The sequence below is a fragment of the Lineus longissimus genome, chromosome 4 (assembly GCF_910592395.1).
Source record: "Lineus longissimus chromosome 4, tnLinLong1.2, whole genome shotgun sequence".
NCBI classification, from domain to species: domain Eukaryota; kingdom Metazoa; phylum Nemertea; class Pilidiophora; order Heteronemertea; family Lineidae; genus Lineus; species Lineus longissimus.
Genome location: NC_088311.1, coordinates 3,417,237 through 3,439,489, shown reverse-complemented (window position 1 = coordinate 3,439,489; position 22,253 = coordinate 3,417,237). Strand labels below are relative to the sequence as shown.

The window sequence follows — 22,253 nt, the reverse complement described above, 5'->3', positions numbered from 1 at the left end:
GGCTGTTGCTATGGCACTGATGCTTCCTAAACCATCGAGAAGGACTGCTCACTCTGGATTAAAGATCTTTAAACATTGACCACGGTTTGCATAAACTACAATGCAGTACAATGTGCACCGTTTAATAGGCGACCTGGTTATAACAACTGTTGTCCCGTGTCCTCCATAATTTCATGATTATTTATCACTGGGATTTCATAGCTGTTGAATACTTCGCCCAGATGGCCTAGATTTCATTTCATACATGGTTTAAGTGGTCCAGTAACAGTGTTATTTTCTAAAGTAGAGTAAATAGAGGAAGACGTACTCTATAGAGGATTAAGGAAGAAGGGAGGACACCCAGGGAAGGACACTACCGAATACTGGACGCGGAGCTACCTCGATCCAACTTCTGCCGAGCTGCTTTAAGTCTATTGGTGTTAAGGTAGGACCACAGATGGCATGTTAGAACTAAAATGACACATGTACATTATCCAGTCTCCCCGATTAGCCAGTGCATGAATGAGGCGGGAACGCGATGTCAACCGCTACCAGACGAGTCGCCTCCGCGGGTCACAACCCGGGCAGCACATCCTGACAACTTCATCCCTGTCCAAGCCCCTCTCCCAGTCCTCGTTCAGCTAGTCAAATATAAATGTTTGTGTACATACGTGTATAGGCCTACAACAATGATCAGTAGTTTAAAAAATTCATGACATTTTAAAAGCCTGCATTATATCTAAAGCCGTTAAGTTCTATGTGGGTCAATACAATATCAGTGGACTGTTGTCGTATGGTATTCTGCCTGCGGTTTGCGATAAGTACATGCGTATGGCAACGTTGAAATGTTGACAATTACCTGCATTTTCCTCTCAGGCAGCGCGTAACTCAACCATGGCTGAGGGTTCAAAAGGTAAAGAGACGGCGAAAGCCACGGACAGATGCCTCGAGAAAGGGAACCCCGAGCACCACCATGACCATCACCACAGCCACTTTCACCACCCGCATGTTCACATCAAGAAAGAAACCAGTATTATCTTGAAGAAGAAGGAGTTCATCTTCTGTTTGGTTGGTGGGCTGTGCCTCGTGGCGGGACTCGTCTTCTTCATCATATCCATGTACAGTATCAGGAACTGCTGTGCTTGTCCCGGCGGGGGAAGGATAGTAAGTACATGTATTAAGGGTCGGGGAAAAGGCTTGTGTACGCGCTGTTGATATCTGAGGTAGTGTCGGCCATGATCTCTTTAGAACCATTCACCTTAATGCGGCACGTAAAAGGGACGGACACGTTTTCCAGGGCCAGCATTTGAGACTGCTTCAACGGTAATTGTATTGTGAAAGTACATGTAGAAAAACACAGCCAGAAGGGGCCGTACAAGCTTTTATCAATTTCCTTACATCCTTTTTGATAAATGCACCCTTGATTTTTCAGAATCCGATCTTGCCTGAAGACCAACAGAAGGCAGGAGCCATCCCCTGATGTACAGCATTCATACTGCATGGATATTGTTCGAAGTACGATAAACATTGACATATTGTCAATACGCAGAGACAATTCTCGGTATTGTACAATATGAAAGGCACAGTATTCAGGACAGCTGCAACCAGTGTGATTGATGTGACAGTAATTAAGCCACTTGCAGTAACTTCCTACGCTTTGTTCAGTGTAAGCAAGGTTAAAGGTGGCTGTAGGCCTGGGAACAAAGCCGTTGGATTGGCGATCTCAGAAGGTTACTTATCTTTCTGGAATTTTTCTCCAGGGGTATAAGATCCCTTCACACCACTCATCAACTAAAGATAAATTAGCATGAGACCATTGGTAGAGTTTGACAATGTATATTCATTGTCATTGTACAATTTTTAATTACTTGTAATAAACTCTGACTTTAGACAAGATTTAATATTTGCCTTTGTCGTGTCCACGGGTATATTCTCTGCTTCCGGTACCCTACCTCTGACTGCTCAAGTAGCTTTCTTGCAGGAGGTCATGTACCTGATGATGTAGTGCACGTATCTGAGGTAACACATGTTATACCAGGCGGAACGACATTAGGACCCGTCTGCCCTACACTTCCTGCGCTCTCCGTGCACTTGAAGGCATGGGTTATAGAGCTTCTGGTAGAGATTTCGGCAGAGCTTCTTAACCTTTTACTGGTATCTGACAGTTGAAGGCGGGTCCAAATGGCTTACTTGAGTAACATAATTATATACTCGTACTTAAGAAGCCAACTTAAGTATCTCACGCGCCCAGTGAGGCACCCCAGGTACCTGGGTCGGAGAGCTCACTTCTGTCACTTCGGAGACGGGTCCATGATGTATTAAGCTGAGGTGTGATGTACCTGGAACACCAGGACCTTCCCGTTGCATGATGGAGCTTACAACTATTCCCCTGAGCAATCTGCGCACTCGAAGACAGGAACAACCAGGAAAATTGGTTGCCTGTGGTCTACAATACAATGTGCAACATCGGGGCTCTTCTGGTTTGCGCTGAGGTCCATCCTATCAGGGCCAATTACTCTACTTGTCAACCCAAGAACTCTACTTGAAGCAGCTCATGTTCCTGAGGCCAAGGTAGGGACGACGAACCTAAGACTCTCTAACTTTGGGAAATCCAATGTGAAATATCAAAGACAACAAAGACTGATGTATGCTTATATGATTTAATAAATAATCTTAAAAATTACAGTTACTGTACAAGTATACCCCAGTATATTAGCGGCCATGAATATTCAGCTAACATCAATTGGACACAATATTAATTTCAACTATCAGTGGCCATTGTCGTCACACCGATGAACACCATTGCCGGTATTCGTGCAGCCCACTACTGAGTGAAGAAGAAATTAACAGCGTTAACAGGAGGCAGGCTAACATAGTGGAGTTTACCGCATGTTACAAAGTCGGTGTAATAAATACAACAGGAGATCACAAAGATGTTCATTCAAATTATATTCTGATCTTGTTCCGATTATCAATCTAAAAGAGTGTTTTTTTCTGTTTCATTTGCATTGTCCGAGTACACGTTGAGTTGCATTGTTGTTCATTGTTCATTTTGGTAAGTTACAGATCGTGATTAAGTTTGTTCACACTACGTCTCCTTGTCGGTTTCCTACTGCCTTGTTCTGTAGCTGACTGGGCGTCTCTGGCCTAAGATCCTGACAGAGGTCTGGGCACCGCTGAGTGGGGCTTCATCGAACTCCATGGTTGGTGGTGTGGCCAGTGGGCCGACTTCTGGGTTTTCACCCATATGTCCGAGAAGATGTTGTTTGGCTGGTGTAAGCTGAAGCGACACAAAATAATAGGGAATATAAGTACAGTAGGATGTTATTGATAAAGTGACTTAGATCGTCTTTTCAGTTCCTGGTAACGTATAATACAAGGTATTATACAAAGGTATCAAAAATATTCGAATCTCCAATATAATAACGAAGTGGAGTAGTCATGAGTTGTCATCCTTAATACTCTTTGGCCGGTTACATTTAGCTTTATTGTTCTCAGCGATTTTTCCTTATATTCGATGCTTACCTTGACAAGCTCAACTGGGCAGCTCTTGCAGATAGTTCTACCATTTCCATTCTCACCAACGACACACTTGCAGTCCTGGCATGGGTTGACAGCAGCTCCAATGGCAATGCGGCGTCCAGCAACGTCTAGGAAGGACTTCTGTGATGAGTATCGTCCGGTGGTGAGCTTCTGGGCGTTGAAGAATGAGCCCTGGGACTTGGTGGCGAGGATGACGCAGATGTCCTTGGGTACGACGACCTGGCGGAGCAGGGCGGTGTCTCCTCTCAAGGTCTGCTCAATAACGTCCTTGCTGGTGTAGGCACTGATGGCATCGATGCCGAAGATGTAGTTACTCTTTGGTGAGTTTGATATGAGTTTGAAGTCATGATCCTTCATCAGATGGAGGACAATGTCCTGCTCCTTGAGTAATGCGGACAGCTTGTCGCTTGTGGTCTTCTTGGTGTCTTCGCAGGTTGAACATGGGATGAGGACGATGGACTTGGAGACACCAGCGCGGAAGTTGTACTTAGTGGCAAAGCTGACTGCACTGAGGACATCTGTGTTGCTGCCTTCTGCGTGGAAGTCGAGGTCGATGAGGTTCATCTTGCGGGCATCATTGAAGATCTGGTCCTCCATGGTGTGGGCGTGGGGCGCGTTGTGCACACCGTGTCCACCAAAGGTGACTACGGCGAATCGGTTGTTCTTCAGACCTGAAAAGATAGATCATTGTGAAGAAACGATGTAATTCCTTTCAAGGTTTGTACGTAAACAATTTTTTCACAATATCGATGTTGTATGCCAGTTATTTGAAGAGAGAATTGTTCTTGTTGCACAGCATTAGAATCCAACGTATGTTTGCTCAAGCAGTTTTGGTGCTCAGCTGTCCACTAGATACCATGGGACAGCAAACACTAGAATTTAGAATTCCTTAAAAGGCAACACTTCAACAAGACCTGCATTCGGGGGTCGGCAGGCCTGTAATTTTTACATACCTTTATGTTTGAGTGATTTCTCGATCTCAGATGCAAGGGCAGACAGCTTGGTGGCGACATCCCTGTTGCATTCCTTCTCCTCAATAACGAAGACGACATCAGCTGATTTGGTGGTTGGTACTTGTTCAGTGGTAAATGTGACATTTTCTGTTGGGTACATGACTTCACCACGGGGGCTCTGGCAGGTTGCTACAAGAATGAGAACCAACAATGTGAACACAGTTGTTGATGGTTGTTCAGATCAGTCATACTCGTCCTTATAGAAAAGGATGTGGAAGCATAGTCGGAAGCTTGGTACTTGCACTATAGTGATTCTATGTTGATGATTAAATTATGTTGAAATCAAACAACCTTCCGTGTCGGTTTTTAATGTATTTTACCTGATGCAGGAAAGTGCCGGAAAAGAGAAACATAATGCTTACCACATAACTGTGGGGCTTCGAGCTCAACTTCAGCCTTCTTGCACTCGGCAATATAAGTCTGGATGACCTTGCATGCCTTCAACTCGGTTGGCTGACTGGTGCGGTCCTGTTCCAGGTCACTGACGCATCTCCTGTAGTAGCTGGCAACTGGGACAACACTGAAGCATGGACGGAAGACAGATTTGCCACTCTCGAAGTACTTCTTACACACGGTCTCTACCTCGCTGCCTGGTTGGGTTCCAGCGGTTTTGGCCAAGTTGCGTGATCCACGGCAGTATGGGGCGACTTCCCAAGCGTGTGTGAAAGTCTGGACGTCGTCAGCGATCTTTCGGGAAGGCATCATGAAGTCATTGCTTGGTTCGTTGTCGTAGATGCCGAAGAGACCAGCGGTCTTGCCGAAGTACCAGCCCGAAATGTCCAAGGTCACGATGTCCTTGGCGGTGTCGAAGGTGAATACGAAACCCTTGGCATTGATGACCGTGATGGAGGTCTCGTCACGTGAGATGGTGGTGTTCTTGTATTCGAAAGGCATCTCAGTTCTGGCGTCGTTTACCATGAGCTGAAAGTTAGACAACAATTAATTAGTCCAAGTCTGACGGGATCCTAAAATGGTAATACCTCCTTGTGATTTAAACCGAGAGCACTGGTAATGAGGATTTTCAAATGGTAGATTTTGACAAACTCTTGTGTATAAAAAAACCCCAAATGCCTGCACTCAAGTGAATAAAGCAAGTGTCCCTCCACAACTCTAGACAAACTATGAAAGGATGGACGTCTGCTCACCTTGAAATCTTGGAAGATCTCAATCTTCTTTCCATTGCTGTGGATCGTGTAGGACTCGATCTTTCCCTCCTGGTAGTTGGCAATGACGGTGAAGTTGGCATCGCCGAAGTCACGCGCCAACATGTAGCTGCAGGTACCGGCAAACTCGAAAGTGTGTCCATCAAAAGTGGTGAAGTGTTTGCCATGGGCAAGGGTGGCGTGAGCTGAAAATGAGGGTATTGCTGTATTAATTTTGAAGGTTTAGAATTTTCTTACGTGTCTTCTCTGATTATGCCTTATAGATCTATCGAAATCGGGTGGTTTTTTTAGCGTATCTATTCATTCTTTTTATGCAAAACTATATGTTGTTCTTTTCTAAAGTGTACATGCGTCTTTGAAAATGCACATTTTCTGTTCATGATTTACTTTTAACCAATACTAACCTTTGAAAGGAGGAATCCAGTTCATGACGTCAGAGGTTGGCTTGTACTTGTAGTAGACATCCCACATGCTGAACTCGGAGCTTGGCTTGTACTTGGCATAAAGTTTCTCCATCTCCTGCTTCATCTCGGCGAGTTTGAGATCAGGCAACTGATCCAGTGACTTGACTTCGAGGGGAAGGAAGATCTTAGCTTCAATCCTACCGTGGTCTGGCTCGAAGACAGTGAAACGGCTCTCACCAATGCGCATGTAGTTCTTGACCAAGGTCTTGACCTGTTTGCGTGCGTAGTCGTCTAACTTGTAGTAAGCGCCCTTCATAAGGTCCTTCAGATGGCTCTCGATCTCGTACTCGCTCCACGCGTTCTTCATGTCGACGACTGTTTGTTGGGCCATGTCGGTCAACATCTTGCTGTACTCGTGTCCAAGGATCTGGTCCAGGTTGCGGATGATCTTGGCTTTTGTCTCGACGATCATGCGCTCAGTTTTTGCAGTTGCTGCTGTCCTCCACTGCGTGTACTCCTCTCGGACTCCCTGGAAGAAGGAGACAATACGCTCCTTCGTAACATCGAAATAGGTCTTCTGCTTATCGGAGAGGAGGTAGTATCGGAGGGATTCTTGGACATTACCAAACTTGGCCAAGTATGGCTCCATCTTGTATGTGATGAAATCGAATTTGTCATCCAAGTAGTTGACAACAATTGCTTTGTATTCTTCCATGTTTTCCAAGGATTCTTCGAATTTGTGTCGGAGCTTCTGAGTAGTTTCTTGGTAGGAGCGGATGACGGCATAGGCGTAGCTCTGCCAGGCTGGGCGGAATTTCAGAACGATGGCAGCAATGGTCTCTTCCAACTTGCCCATCTTCTCGTCCCAGACACGGCGGAACATCGCCATCTTGGCCTGGTAGTATCGGCTCCATTCGGCTGAGAAACGCCTCATTTGGAATTGGATAAGTGTTGCCTTTTCCCTAGAAAAAGAATGAATGCTTTATGAGAATTTGATCATTGTGCGGATAGAATGACCCAGAAGTGTACGTCGAGATGATGCATTTTGATTTTGTTCAGTTATCTTTACTATATTGCGATATGCGAGAAGAGCTAGGACACCAAAGACTGGTATGATGTCTGAAAAGCTCGATCTGGTGAACTTAGTGTAGTACTGACATGTCCATAAATGATTGTGTTTAAGCAAGTTAGGGTACTGATCAGGCAGAATAAACAGGAGGCAAATGAAAGCTAAAACGTGGACTTACTGGATATATTCCATGACTGTGTTCATGTACTCGTCAACGTTCCTCATGAAGAATTCGTTCCTGTAGTACATGCTGTTCCACTCGTTCTTGATTCTCTCACCATCAACCTTGATTGAGTCAGCTTCTTGGCTCATGTAGCTGGCCACGGCAGCGACATCTGGCATGGCGTTGCTCACAAGGTTGGAGTGCTGGTTCCACTCCTCGGTGAGAGCAGAGACGACATCTTCCCAGGTCTTGGTCAGAGTGGTCTTGGTTGCGGTGAAGGTCTCGGTGGCGTATTCTTCGATCTCGTTGGCAAGGGAAGGAGTCCAGTGGAGGCGAGTGTAAAGCACCTTGCTGCCGTTCAAGCTGACTGAGGCGAGGCCATCAGTGGTGATCCTGCTGCCGTAGATGCGGCTTGACTCGATCTTGGCGGTGGTAGCGTTAGCGGTGCCGGAAAGGGAGTACATCTTGCCTGGAGCGAATGTGGTCTTGAGGGAGAATGATGGCATCTGGCTGTTGATCTCAAGGAAATGGCGGTAGGGGGTGGTATCCATGGTGTTGGTCAGGTACATGTTCAGTACGCCACGCCTCTGCTTCATACCACCGTCAACAGCGATGTTCTTCATTGGAGTTCTCAGCTGTAATGGTAATGCACATTCATTGTAAGGCTTTATCGTTGCGTACAATAAATTACCCTGAAACATATGTAGTTGTATCAATTATATCAATTGTAACGAGGTCTTATGAGAATACAAATTTTCTGTGCATGCAATTGAACTTTCATTAAACAAGTTAGATATTCATATATTCATCACAAAACATTTGTAAAGATTCATTTTGCGCTAAGTAATAATATCTGAAATGTCTAATATCTCACCTTCATACTGATGGACTTCCTGAGCTTGTCGATTTCACCTCTGAGGAGGACGTTTTCCTGTGACCTACGAGCGGTGAGGTAGTTCATCTCCATACCAGCAGACATTTTGCTGTCAGTGTTACCAATGTGTGAGGTGACGTCCATGTTGATGAGACTCTTGGGGTGGGACACTTGCATCCTCATGGAGTAGTTCTGACGGCGGCCGTAGGACTCGTCGTTGACCTTTCCGGAGAGGGTCAGCGTCTCGCTAGGGTCGGAGGAGTACTGGAGCTCAGTCTTGCCGGCGTACATGAAGTCGTCTTTGTTGAGGGTAATCTCACCACGGATGCTGATTGGCTGAAAATGACGGCGGTCAAAAATTGTAAATAAACCATGTTCAGATAAAGCGGATGCCATTTTGTTTTTCATATTTGGCTGCCTTTTTCTTTAATGTCTTATTTTCATTAGGCATTATCATGATAAATTCAAATATGTTCTAATTACCTTGTCGAGACGTGGGTGCACCAGGGTGACAGCCACATTGTGCTTCTTGCCGCTCCTCTCATAGACAGTGTCGACCTCCATCTTCTTCTGTTGATCACGGTCAGCATCCCACATCATCACAGTCTTGGTGTTGAAGTTGTTGCTGGACTGGGTATGGGTGACGGTGGTCTTCAGGGTGCGGAGTGGAGTAGTCAGCTTGACTGTGCCTTCGTAGTTCTTCTGGTAGCTACGGGATCGGTCAGCAAAAGTGCCCTCATACGTGACCTTTTTGCCCCGTTCTTGGTCAAGGGTGACTTCGACCTTGTGGTTGCTCTGGTAGCGGCTGCTGTCGTAGGCTGAGGTGAGTGCCATTGTGCGCGCTGGGACAACCAGTTTGATGCTGCTGTCACGCTTGACGCGGTAATAGCTGCTCTCATCCTTGTGGAGGGCATTCAGGTAGACTCTCACGCCGTTAACGTTAACGTCAACATCAGCGGTCTTTTCCTTCTCGGAGTTGAACATCTTAACACTGACAGTTGTTGGGTGGGGGATGGTCATTGTAGCCTTAACATTGACACGGTCTGCTGCGATGCGAATCTCAGCCTTGGTGTCCCAACGGGTCTCAGAGTTCAACTCAATCTTCATGATGTTCTTCAGGTATGTGAACAGGGAGTGACGGTTCTCGAATTCAATGGAGAGAGACTGGATTGGGGCGAAAGGAGTGGTGATCATAAAGGTGCCAGTGGCGGCAGCAGCTGAGTAGGTTCCATCAATAGTGTACGTGATATCAGCCATGATCTTCTTCCTTGGTGCCCAGGAGATCTCGGCATGGTAGCCATTGTTCTGGGTCTTCTTGTAGCTGGCGCTAAGGGATTCAAATCGTTCGAATGGTGTCATTAGGGAGATTGTGGCAGATTCCTTGTTGTATTGAGCAACGACCTGACCTCTCTTGCTACCGTAGTCGGCGGTGACGCTTGACCTGAATTCGGTCAGTTGGCCCTGGTGGCGAGCATTCATTGCAAAACGGTCTGTGTATGGTGTCTCGAGCTTGGTGTTCACTACCATGTAGCGCCTGCTACGTCTGAAGTCAACATGGGCAGTTATGGTATCAGTGGTGGTCCAGCTTACGCTTCCGTCAGTCTCAAAGAATCTGGCGTCTCCGTGGTGACTGAAGGAAAGAGCGAGGTGCTCTAGGTACTTCACTGGGCTCCTGTATAGGAATGAACCGGTGATTTTCTTCTCCAAGCTGAAGCTGGTCTCCATGATAGTCCTTAGACCATTGGGATAGATTGTCAAAGTGTTGTACTTGAAGTTGGTCACCGGACCGGTCCAGGTTGCTGTGTATGTAAAGAATGGGCAGTTCATCTTCAAGTCCCATAGTGGGGCACCCATGTCACTCTTGTATTCTAAGGAGTAATCCTTGTCCAGAATGGTGGCAGTTGCTGTTGTGGTGAACTTGGTGATCGGACCGTTATGGGCGATCTTGGCATTACCGTAAGGTGTGACAACAATGACGTGTCCGTCCATCTCCCTCACGTTGAATTTGGCCTCAGCATTGTATGTACCATAACTGTGGATGTTGACTGTGGATTTCGTCTCGAAGTTCTCGATCCTGCCATTGTGGGTAACCACGGCAATACCATATGGAGTGTTGATGTTGAGGTTGGCAGCCATCGTGTCCTTGTTGAAGTTGACCTCAGCAGCATAACTTCCTGTCTTCTTGCATATGACAATGACCTTGGTGACGAAGTCTGAAGCTTGTCCTTTGTGGGTTGTTGCCATCGTCATTCCTGGGGTGGAGATCTTCATCGAGGCCATGGCAGTTTCAAGGTCGAAGTTTGTTTCCACTTGGTAGGTTCCAGTGGCAGCACATATGGCGACCATTTTGTTTGTGAACTTCCTGGGGAAGCCGGCATGGTTGATCTCCACGCTACCAGTTGGTGCTGTCATCTTAACCAGAAGAGTCATAGTTTCTACGTTGAATTCGGTTGCGAAAACATAATCCATTCCACTGTAACTGAGTGAAGCTCCGCTCTTTGAGTTCACGAAGGGCTTGCCGTCATGAGTCACTGCCAATGTAGCATCAGGGGTTTCGATCGAAAGTGAAGCTGACATATCGTCGGCGTTGAAGCGAGCCTCAGTGGTGAGCTTCTCATGTCGGTAGGTGGCGGTACCAGTTGTTCTGAATCTTCTCAGGTCACCTTCGTGGTTTAATGCAATGCTCTCCTTTGCAAAGTTAGCCTTGAGGTTGAGGCTGTGACCTTCATACACAAACTCAGCATTAGCGAATTCACGATCTTCGCAGAGGAGATCGATGTTGCTTCTGATGCTTTTGCCGTCGTTGTTGTGGTTTGCCTTCACAGCCGTTTTGAGAGTTCCATAAAAGAATGGAAATACGTATTCTAAGTTCAGGGCAATCTTAGAAAGGCCTTCGTTTGAGAATTCTACCTTGTAGCTCCACACATCCTTCGAGTTAATACCAAACACAAAGGACTGTTGGAATTGGTTCCTGACACCATTGTGGTTAAACTTCACGTACGTCGGTAAGTACTTGGCAAAAGGAGTGCTGACTGTGATTGTTAGCTCGATTGATGGAGTCTGTTGGAACTTCAGGTTACCAGTCATAGGCTTCATATCATTATACTCAACGACGGCATTGCATTCGAATCTGCTTGCATCCCCATTGTGAGTGTACTTGGCGGATACCTTCTCAGCTACCTTGAATGGGGTCATCAGCTCAGCCGACACTTCGAGTTCTCGGAGGTTAGTGTTCATGAAGTTCACCTTTGCAGCAATTTCCTGCTCTGAGTAAGTCAGCTTAGCGTTCGTGTTGAAATTATTAAGACCACCATTGTGCTTCAGTGTGAAAACATTTTGTTTGGCATTAGCGAAAGGTGTATTCAGCTGAGCAGTGATCTCAAGATCGTTTCGGGAGAGGCTGTAGTCGAGGCTGCCCTCAAAGCGTTTGTATGGCATGTAGTCAAGCCTGGCTTCTGTGCGGAATGCGGAGACTCCATTGTGATGGGTCAGCGTGAACTCGGTTGTCTCAGCACCAGTAAATGGTGTACGCAGTTGTGCGAATACGGCAATGTTGTCGTCCATGCTGAAGTGGGCAATGGCCTGGATAACTTTGTTCTTCTGGTAGTTCAACTTCGCATTGGTACGGAAGCTTGAAAGTGTAGTTCCGCTGTGAGTCACGGTCAACGTAGAGCTTTCAGCACCACTGAAGGGAGTCTTCAGGGTAGCAGTGAATGCGTATTGTTCACCACTCTTGAAGTTCATGTTGTATTCGATGACTTGGTTCCTCATGTAGGTCAGCTTGGCCTTGGTGTCGAAATTCCAGAGGTCACCCTCGTGGCTCATGGTCAGCTCAGTGTATTCAGCACCCTTGAATGGGGTCTTTAGAGTTGCGGTAAATCCATTCTTCATTTCCATTTTGTATTCAATGACATGGTCCCTGAGATACGTTGCCTTGACGCTGGTCTCAAAGTCGGCCAGGCTTCCCTTGTGGCTGAATGCAAGTGCAAGATTCTCCACAATCTCAAATGGAGTCTTCAAGCTTGCTGTGAGCTCGACTTTGTCAGCGTTGCTGAAGGTCATGGCGTAGAGGAACTCTTGGTTCTTGGCATAAAGCTTAGCGATGGTGGTGAACTTCTTCAGGTCACAATCATGAGAGAAGATCAGACGGGAGTTCTCTGCACCAGAATATGGAGTCTTCAGGTTGGCTGTGAAATCGATCTTGTCACCCATGGTGAACTGCATACTGCCCTCAATGATTTGGCTTCTCATGTACGTGACCTTTGCGTTGGTGTTGAAGTTCATCAGTTCACCATCATGAGTGAAGGCGAGTTTCGTCATCTCGGCTCCAGTGAATGGAGTCCTCAGGGTTGCTGTGAATTCGATCTTACCTGCCATGGAGAATTGCATGTCGCCCTCAATTACTTGGCCATCCATGTAGGTCAGCTTGGCATTGGTGTTAAAGCTCTGGAGAGATCCCTCGTAGTTGAAGGTAAGCTCAGACATTTCGGCACCAGTGAAGGGAGTTCTCAAGGTTGCTCGAAGTTCAATCGTGTTGCCCATGGCAAACTGAATGCTGCCTTCAATGACCTGATTCCTCATGTATGCGACCTTTGCATTGGTGTTGAAGTTCATCAACTCACCTTCATGGGTGAAGGTAATCTTGGTCATTTCGGCACCAGTAAATGGAGTCCTCAGAGTTGCAGTCAATTCGATCTTGTCGTCCATGGCAAAGTGCATGTTACCTTCTATCATCTTGTTCATGCCCGTCAATTTAGCATTGGTCTTGAAGTTCTTGAGAGAACCTTCATGACTGAAGGAAAGCTCAGACATCTCGGCGTCAGCGAAGGGGGTCTTCAGGGTTGCTAATAATTCGATCTTGTTACCCATGGTGATATGTACGTTGGCCTCAATGATTTTGCTCCTCATGTAGGCGACCTTGGCATTGGTATTGAAGTTCATGAGGCTACCATCGTGGGTGAAAGATAGCTCCGACATCTCAGCACCGGTGAAGGGAGTCTTAAGGGTGGCGGTAAGCTCAATCCTTTTGCCGATGTTGAACTGAATATCACCTTCAATGACCTTGTTCCTCATGTATGTCAATTTGGCATTGGTGTTGAAGTTCTGGAGGGTACCAGTGTGAGTGAATGCAAGGGTGGACATCTCAGCACCTTCAAATGGAGTCTCAAGGTCGGCAGTGAACTCGACTTTATGTCCCATGTTGAATTTCATGTTGTATGCAATGGTTTGGTCTTTCATGTATCTGATCTTGATGTTGGTGTTGAAGCTCTTCTTTGTTCTAGCAAGTCGGAGGTCGACTTCGGTAATCTCAGCTCCCTCAAATGGAGTTTTAATGGAGGCAGTTAGCGTGAAATCTCCTTCGTCCTGGATTTTGAGGTCAGCAACAATCTGCTTGCCAGTCATGTACATGACACTGGCATGTGAATGATGAGCAAAAAGGTCAATGCTCAATTTAGCGGACATCTTCTCAAATCCTGGGAAAGGTGTTTGGATATTGATTTCTCCGGATCCTGACGCTCGGGTTGCAACAGCTTTGATCTGCTCCCTTTCCTTCTGGAGGGTGAGAGTGGCTTTGTCGCTTGCGTACGTAACGATTCCAAGCATATCTCTGTATCCTTCAAAGGCGGTTGCAACTTGTACAGTTGCCTTGAATGGTATGAGGGCGAAGTCAGTGGTCACATGTGTAATAACTCCACCTTCAGACTGAAGCATCATGTTGCAGTTGAACTTTTCGAAGTTGCCTTTGTGTGTGAATTCGAAGTTGTAGCTTGGAATAGGAGTCTTGAAGTCAGCTGTAATGGACATGTCTTCGAAGTTGTTCATCTTGATGTTACTGGTGAGATCATAAGCAAGGGATCCGTAACTACCTGAGAGCTCAGTCTTATAGGTTCTTGTTCCAAGGATATCATGCTGGACAGTTGCGGTGACCTTGTCAAAGTACGGGGTATCCATGACAAATCTGGCTGTAGTAACTTCACCATAATTCCATTCGACATTCGCGGCCAATTTCCCTGTCCTGGGGCTATCGAACTGAATTCCTGAGCGGAGATTTCGGTGGTTGTCAGCGGCAGCATAGTTGACGGTAAGCTGCATTTTTGAGTACTCCTGGATAGGCGTCCTAAGAGTGGTCACACCTTCCCATCTTGTGATTCCGTACATATCTCCGTTGACGCTGATGCCAGTGACCTTCTCACCACTTGAAACAGATGCTTCCCATGCTACGTTTATCTTCGTGGATGTCAGTGCATCAGCATACTTGAAGTGGGCAACGAAGTCCTCAACGAAAACATACCTTATGGTCAATTTTCCCTCCATGTTGCGAGTTGTTTCGTTCCATTCGGCATTGACGTTCAGCACGGGCACTCTGTTGTTATCAGCAGACAGAGAAGCTGTGAAGGCTTCACTGTTTCCACTGTGGCTGTAGACAAGCCTGCTTTCACGGACGGCCTCAAAAGGTGTGGTGGAGGATACCTCAACATGCACATCAGTTGGACTTCGGATGGAGATAGTGGATCCAAAAGTTGATGCATGTGTACCATAGCTCAATTCGGCATTAGTCTTGTAGACTGGAGTTCGGATCTCGTGGGTAATCATAGCTTTGACCTCCTCATGGAATGGGGTGTTGATTACGATCTTGGCATTGATAGGAGACATGGTCCAATCAGCAGAAATCACAGCGATCTCCTCACCATCAGCATTGACATTCAAGGCAGTGTTGAAAGCATCTAAGTTACCCTGGTGGCTGAACTTAGCATTGACGTTCTTGAAACCTGTCCATGGAGTCCTCAAGTTCATAGTGATGTCGATTGGGCTGGTCGCAATGATGGTATCTAATTCAATTTTGCCATATACGTTGGTATCAAGAATGGTTAAAGTCGTGAACTTCTTCATGTCTCCAGAATGTTTGTGTTTCAAAGTGATCTCAGAGAACTTCCATGGAGTCTTCACAACTATTTCTGTGTTGAAGTCGTTCAGGCTGATGGAAGTGAATTTCTCCCTGAAGTTCAATAACTTGGCACCATACTTGGCCTCAAGCTCAACCTCTATGGCGTCACTAAGTTTCTGGTATTTGAAGCCAGTGGACATCTTCTCGTAGGATGGGAGGGTTAGACTGATGGCAGCTTCCATTGGTGACAAGGACCATTGCCCGGTCATCTCCATATCGCCGTAGTAGTTTGTTCCGATCTTAAGGGTTGTCTGGCATTTGGAAAGTCCACCAGTGTGCTTTATTCCAACGGTAACCTTGGCAAGAGGAGCCCATGGAGTCTCGATTTTCAAGTTGGCAGAAATGGCTTCATCCAAACGGAAGTCGCTGCTGGCGCGGATGGCACCACTAGCGGTTTCCATGGCAATGCTGTTACGGAAGTTCTTGAGGTCACCATGGTGGGAGAATGATGTCCTGATGTATGGGTACTTGGGGCAAGGCATCTTGACCATGATTGAACCTTCAAAGCTTGACAGGCTGTAGATGGTCATCAGGCTTTCAACTGAGACTGCCTTGGTTCCATAGGTGACGTCCATCTTACTCTCGTACTTCCTGTAGCTGGGATTCCTGTGGCTGATTCCGACTTTGACAATCTCCATGTAAGGAGTCTGAAGTTCGAAGGTACCTTCCATGTCGTTACCAGCTTTCCATGCAGCGGTCATCTGGATCTTGCCATTGTTGTTGATGTCAACATCAGCTTTGGTGGTGAAGGCAGACATATCACCCTTGTGTTCGAAGCTGATCAAGATATCGGAGAACTGTGGGAATGGAGTCTTCAAGGTGACTGTACCACTCATCTCATTCAGACTCGTCACGGAGAGGTCACCACTGAAAGATGTGACTTGGTCCATCCAGGTCATGGTACCTTCAGTGTGATAGTTGTCACCATCAATGTTAAGTTGACCGGTCATCTCGATACGTTTAAGGACTGGGCAGCCACTGGTGAAGACAAATTTGCCTTCCATGGTATCCCCAATCTTAACTTCAGTGGAAAGAGTGATTGGCTCGTTGAGTTTATTGTGGCGGATCAGCATCCTGTTGTTAGAAAGGTCTGAGGCGACATTCAGTTCGACAGCAACATCCCTCATCACTTCCCATGATGTGCGGAGTGTGACCTTGACAAATAAGTCATCCTCATCCTTGTACTCGGATGTGAATACAATCTTCTGAGTTGGGCTCAATTCAATGGCAACGTTGCCGATTTCGGACTGTCCCTTGGTACCATGATTGACTGTTACAACAATATCATCAAAGAGAGAACTCTTAAGGTCCATGCGTCCTTCAATATTCTGGAGGCCTCGGACTCGCATGTTGCTATCCATGGTGAAACGGTCACTGGCGGTAGCAAAAAGAATGCTTGCTGTGTTGGTGAAGTAGAATATCCGGCCTGATAGCCCGCCTGCATGGCTCATCTTGACAGTCATCGTCCTGAGGAAATCGAAGGGTGTATCAATGGTGATATCAATGCTAAATGGAGAAGTGATGGCAAGGGTGCTCTTGAGATCAGCAAGCTTCTTGTTGCCCGAGATCACGTTGATGCTGCTCTGGTAGGTTGCTTCACGCATGGCCCTATGGTCAACAATCACTTCAATGTCGTCAATCATTGGGTTCACAATGTGCAGATTGCCAGTGATCATCTCAGGTCCATTGATCTTCATTGTCATATCAGCACGGCTCTGCCCCATGTAACCATCATAGGCAACATGGGCAATTGTTTCTGTGCCATGGGCAATGGAATGCTGGAATGAAGCCTCAACTGACTTCAACAAGGTAGTGTCGATTGTTGCTGACGGTTGGATACTGAGAGAAACTTGGCCGTTGTAACTATCATGGGCTGATTCATAGTTGAGGACAAATTCAGCGATATCCTTCAGGGTCATCTTGGTATCGATCATGTCTGGGGTGAAACGGTGAGCAATGGTGAAGACGTTGCTGAGGACCTCAGTCTTTCCACGGATCGCTGAGAGACCGTTCATCCAGATGTTGCTGTTGATGACCTGGTCCCTGTTCAAGGTGATAAAGACTTTGTTTGTGAAGGTCTTCATGCTGCCATCGTGCTGGATCCTGAGGGCCATATCTTCGACTTGCTGGAAGGGAGTCTTCAGGGTCATGTCAAGGGTCTTCATGGCAATATCCAGGGTGGACTTGAGGAGGATCTGCCTTCCTGGGGCATATTCGACATCTACAACAGTGGTGAACTTGCCATCTTCTCGTTTGTTTGTGAATGCAGCATTTACAACCTCAATGTGCTTGATGGGGCTAGTCAAATGGAATCTGCCATCGATCAAGTTAAGGCCACTGACAGTCCAGTCATTGGTCAGCATGACACGGGTCAACATGTTGATGTAGCTGAACTCGAACTTGTTGCGGAAGTTGTCAATGTTCTCTCCCACGTGTTCCATGTAGAGAGTCAGGCTCTGGAGGAAGTTGTATGGCGTCTTGACCTCAATCTCAACCTTGTATGTAGGGTCAATGGTGATCTTCTTGGTGAATTCAGATTTACCATATGGCGTTTCCATAGTTGCAGTCATGGTCCTGACTGGGCCATCTGTGCTATGTTGGGCAGCAATGGAAACAGTCTGGTGTCCAGAGATGGGCGTATCACCATTGACAGTGATCTTGATGTCATTGATGCCATTGACCTTGAGCTCTCCATCCAATTCGGTCTTCTCACCCTGCCATTTCATCTCGAACTTAGGCTTCAAGGTGAAATGAGTCATGGATCCTTCATGCTCAAAGCTGACAGCGAGCTTGTCCATTCCAAGGTAGGGACAGGTGAAAGTGACGCTTCCTTCTACGTTGTTCTCCATACTGAAGGTGGTCTTGATGTTCATTCTCTTCTTCATGTCAGTCTGGCCTTCAAGGCTAGTTCGCCATTCACCCCGAACCTTTCCGTGGGTAAGACTTACGAACATGTGCTCGTAGTACTTGATAGGTGTAATCAGACGAAGGTTGGCTGTGATTGAGTCAAGTCCTTGGATCTTCACATCACCGGTGATAGAGGCACGTACGAATCGATTCTGCATTTCAAAGGTACCAGTGGTGGTAGTGTATGGGAACTGACCTCGGTGTTCGAAGTTGACCTTCATGGATCTGAGATATTCGTATGGTGACCTGACAGTCAGAGTGTATTTGGGGCTATCGGATTTCTCCAAGATGCTGCTTATTTCAATCTTCTTTCCCTCTTCAAGCTCGATGTCAACAGTAGTGGTATACGCGTTCCTCTCTTCCCTGTGGACGAAATTTGCTTTCACGTCTTGCAACATCCAGAATGGACTGCGGAAATGTGTATTCCCAGTGATATGCTGGGGACCATTGTAGTCCAGTGTGTTGGTCATGGCCATGTTCGTATAAACGCCCTGGTATTTGATTTCATGGTGGTGATTGAAGTTCTCCATAGATCCCTCATGTTCATAGGACACGTAGAGTTTCTCCAGATAAATGATGGGTGTGGTAAGAGCAATGGTGCCAGTTAGCTTCTTGCTGTTGTCAAACTTGGTGGAGAGAGAGATTACCTTGTCTGGTTGGAACTCAACTGTAGCAGCAGTAATGACGGCATTGCCCTCGGTCATGTGGTTGACCTTCATTGCAATCTTTTTGAAATACTCAAATGGAGTAGTAAGGGAAACAGATGTATCAATGGCATTAGCACTGGTCGCAACTGTACCTGAGACACCGATCATCTTTTCTCTTCCCCACCTAAGCTCAACACTACCACTGTAAGGTGACTTCTCTACATCAGATTTCACACTGAAGGAGATGGGCTCCATGTCGTTGATGGTGAGTTTACCAGTTCCTTCGGCATTGTAGATAGTGTCCATGATCATCTCCATGTTAAAGGCAGCAGTCTGGCGCCTGTTCCTGGAGAACCTCATGTTGCCAGTCCAGCTGTTTCCACGCTTGGAATGATCGAGGTCAATCTTCATCACACGAGCTATGGCAAGAGGAGTCTCAATGGTAACATGCGCCTTGGACGAAGAGCCATAGGTTCCGGTGGCGACAGCTAAGTCAGCGTTGGCAACGAAGGTCATTTCATTCAGAGCGAATGTGTTCTGGCTGTTTAAGATTGTCTTCAGGTCTGTGTTGAGGTCCCACGTGTATCCCATCTTTACTTGGCCATAGACTGGGAGAACAAGAGCAGCATTTCCCTTAGTTCTGAAGCCACTGCTCATGTCATACTGAGCGTCGAACCCAGCTTCAGTCTTGTAGGTGCCGTAGCTGCCAGAGATGGTGGTTGCAATCTTCTTTGTCTGCTTCATGAACTTCATGCCGACTGCGATATCGCTGGTGAGTGGGTTGACGACCTTGATGTCCCCAGAAAGATTGATCATGTTGTCGTTTCCTTTGTTGCTGCCGCGAACGTGGAGCTCGGCTTTGTTCTCATTATATTGGGTGGTGACAATTGTGGTCAGCTCATTGTCAGTTACAGTGCTGGTTACCTTCATGCCAACAGTTTTGGCGAAGAAGAATGGAGTCTTCATGCTCATGCTTCCCTCAAAATATTTCCAGCTGATTGGACTCACAGAGAAATCAACAGCAATCTTCTCCTTAGCCCAGACAGCCTCAGCGTGCCCAGTGTATGGCATGGCGCTCATCTGTCCCTTGACAGTAGCCTTCAGCGGTGCTGGGATCATTTCAACGACTGCAGACAGATCCAGGGTGGCACTTCCCATGAAGTTCTTGCGAGAGTCATAACTTCCCTCGACACCAAGCTCGATTTTCTCTGACTCTACTTTGCCTAGGAGCATGTTAATCTTAAAGGTCGCAGGGGTCATCTGGAAGGTCATCTCCGCATTTAGGTTCTTGGCACTCTCGTGAGGAGTCTGGATGTTCAGCTTGCCTTCAAGGTTGCGTCCTGAACTGGTCACTTGGTTCTTTCCGCCAACAGACATGGTGTATCTCAATCCACGGATAGTAAATGAGTGTGTGGAGCTGATCTCATGATGGTCATTGTTGTGGCGCCAGTTGTAGAAGGTGCGTTCGTAACCACTGAATGGGGTGATGACCTGAAGTCTACCAGTGGTCTGGACAGTCCACCCACTCATGGAGTTGGTCATGTAGAGGGCAGCTCCGATCTTTTTGTCGTCCCAGGTAGCATCAGCGCCACTGCTGAATCGATGGCCATCATCGGTGTGCTTGAGGTTGACGGACATGTCTTCATAACCCTGGAAGGGGCTGTTCAGGTGGATGGTTCCCTCAATCGTATGGCTATCGCGAGTACCAGTGTACTTGCCGCCAATCTCGAGCCCAATCTTCTTAGAGTCGTATTGGCCAAACACTTTGGTGCTGAGACCTTCATTGTCCAACTTGTGAATTCCTTGGACAGTCATTGTCGTGAACTTCTGGAATGGTGTGTTGACTGAGAGAGTGAACTCCATATCGTTCCAGCTCACTGGCTTGACCTTCAAGAGAGCACTTATCTTCTTCAGGGACCAGGTCATTTCAGCAGAGGTGTCGTAAAGTCCCCCGGAGCTCTTGTGGTTGAACTTGGCAGTAATTGGCCGGGCAATCATTGGAAGCTCAATCTTCATGTTACCATTGACGCCATTGCGCATGCTTCCGGCGATGGTCATTCCAACTTTCCTATCCTCAAGGGCTCCCTCGAGTGCGGCTGAGAAGCTCCTGTCGCCTAGGGAGTAGAGTGCGTTAGCGGTCATCATTCTGTAACCAGTGAAGGGAGTGGCGACAGAGGCAGTTGCTTCGAAGTTCTTGGCACTTCTCGGTCGGATGGCAGTTTCGATCTTTATGGATTTTTCAGCAGCCCAGGTAACTTGAGCATTGGTGCTGATCTCACTATGTTGGCGACGGTGGGTGATACCAGCTCCGATGGTCTCGACATATGGGAATGGAGAAGTGAACTTGATACTGGCATCAAAGGCATTTTCGGCATTGACCATAGCAGTAGCCAGGGTAATCTTCTTGCCAGTTTCCCACTGGACTTCAGCGGTGGATTGGTACTTTCCATTGGCATTGAGGATATCCATGTTCATGGTTGACTGACGTCCTGGGTAGCTGAGGAGGAAGTTACCAGAGTGGTGTCTACCTCTGTAAACATACTCAAGCTTGTAAGTTCCCTCAACAGCAACAGCCTTGGTCTCATCACGGTCAGCATCCCATTTGACGTTCAGTTTTGTGCTGTACTCATCAGCAGTGCGCTTGATTGAACCAGACCCAGTCACTCTTCTTGCTGGGTGTCTTGCATCAAAGCGGCCCTCGACCAACAGCTGTTCAACAGCCTGGTTGAAAGTGTATCCAAAGTCTAAACCGTAAATCTTCCTCTCATAATCAACCTGGACAGACCCGGCAAAGTTCTTGGGGTCAAGGGTGGTGTAGGCATTGATGTTGATTGGTCGCCTTTCTGGGAGCTGGATGTTGCTGGTAATGGTGTGGGTCAAGTCTTCCATCTTGTACATGCTGGTGGTCTGGAGCTGCTTGCCCCTCTGCCACTGTAAGAACATATTGTGGTGGTACTCACGTGGCTCCCGCTCCTCAATCTGGTGGGACATACCCAAAACACGTGATGGGAGTTCGAGGGTGAAGTCACCAGACATCTTCATCAGCTTGGTGCTCAGATCTCTCAGGTTCATCTCGAAGTTGACCTTCTTGCCAGTCTGGTACTCGATAATAGCCTTGGACTGGATGCCCTTGGGGTCGTGATTGTGGTTGACCTTCATGTTGAAGTCGATGTTCTTGGCAGGGAAGTTCAGCTTGGCACTTCCATCAGCCTTCACCTTATCTCCGTTGATGTCGTAGTTTACGATGGCCGTTGCAGCCAATCTCTTGTTAGGGTTGGTGTCATCTGCGCCGTATCGGAGGGAAATGGAGGATTCGGCATGGCGGCTGGTCTTCTGGACGTCAGTACTGAGCTCGAAGTTGTATTCTGGCCATTGGGTAGTCTGAACAGCACTGAAAAGGGAACACAAAGAGTTAGTTAAGATATTCTGAGATAATTTCATAACAATTCTCAGTTTCATTTTTCGATAGAACTTGAGATACCAAATATAGAAGGTCTTTCGACTCGTTACATGTGTGCACATCTTCCCACTTTGGACGAGCATCA

The 22,253-nt window shown here is 47.0% G+C and overlaps 1 protein-coding gene and 1 long non-coding RNA gene across 3 annotated transcripts in view; one reads left to right on the top strand and one right to left on the bottom strand.

Moving 5' to 3' along the window:
- Positions 1-1,873, top strand: LOC135486481 (uncharacterized). Of its 2 annotated transcripts, none has more exons than XR_010446712.1 (3): positions 1-424; positions 856-1,143; positions 1,412-1,873. It is a non-coding gene; the product is annotated as an uncharacterized LOC135486481 (long non-coding RNA). The 2 variants fall into 2 exon arrangements; XR_010446711.1 differs by having other exon boundaries at positions 5-424; positions 860-1,143.
- Positions 1,874-2,625: 752 nt separating this feature from the next.
- The window catches only part of LOC135485929 (uncharacterized), a 29,760-nt gene continuing 10,132 nt past the window's right edge, over positions 2,626-22,253 (bottom strand). Inside the window, exons 15-23 of the mRNA XM_064768325.1 lie at positions 8,692-22,099; positions 8,209-8,544; positions 7,350-7,969; positions 6,103-7,064; positions 5,681-5,883; positions 4,898-5,456; positions 4,476-4,664; positions 3,505-4,193; positions 2,626-3,259 (exon numbers count right to left, since the gene is read on the bottom strand). Of these exons, the coding sequence (XP_064624395.1) occupies positions 3,089-3,259; positions 3,505-4,193; positions 4,476-4,664; positions 4,898-5,456; positions 5,681-5,883; positions 6,103-7,064; positions 7,350-7,969; positions 8,209-8,544; positions 8,692-22,099 (17,137 nt within the window). The 3' untranslated portion in view covers positions 2,626-3,088. The remainder of the gene's footprint in view (positions 3,260-3,504; positions 4,194-4,475; positions 4,665-4,897; positions 5,457-5,680; positions 5,884-6,102; positions 7,065-7,349; positions 7,970-8,208; positions 8,545-8,691; positions 22,100-22,253) is intronic.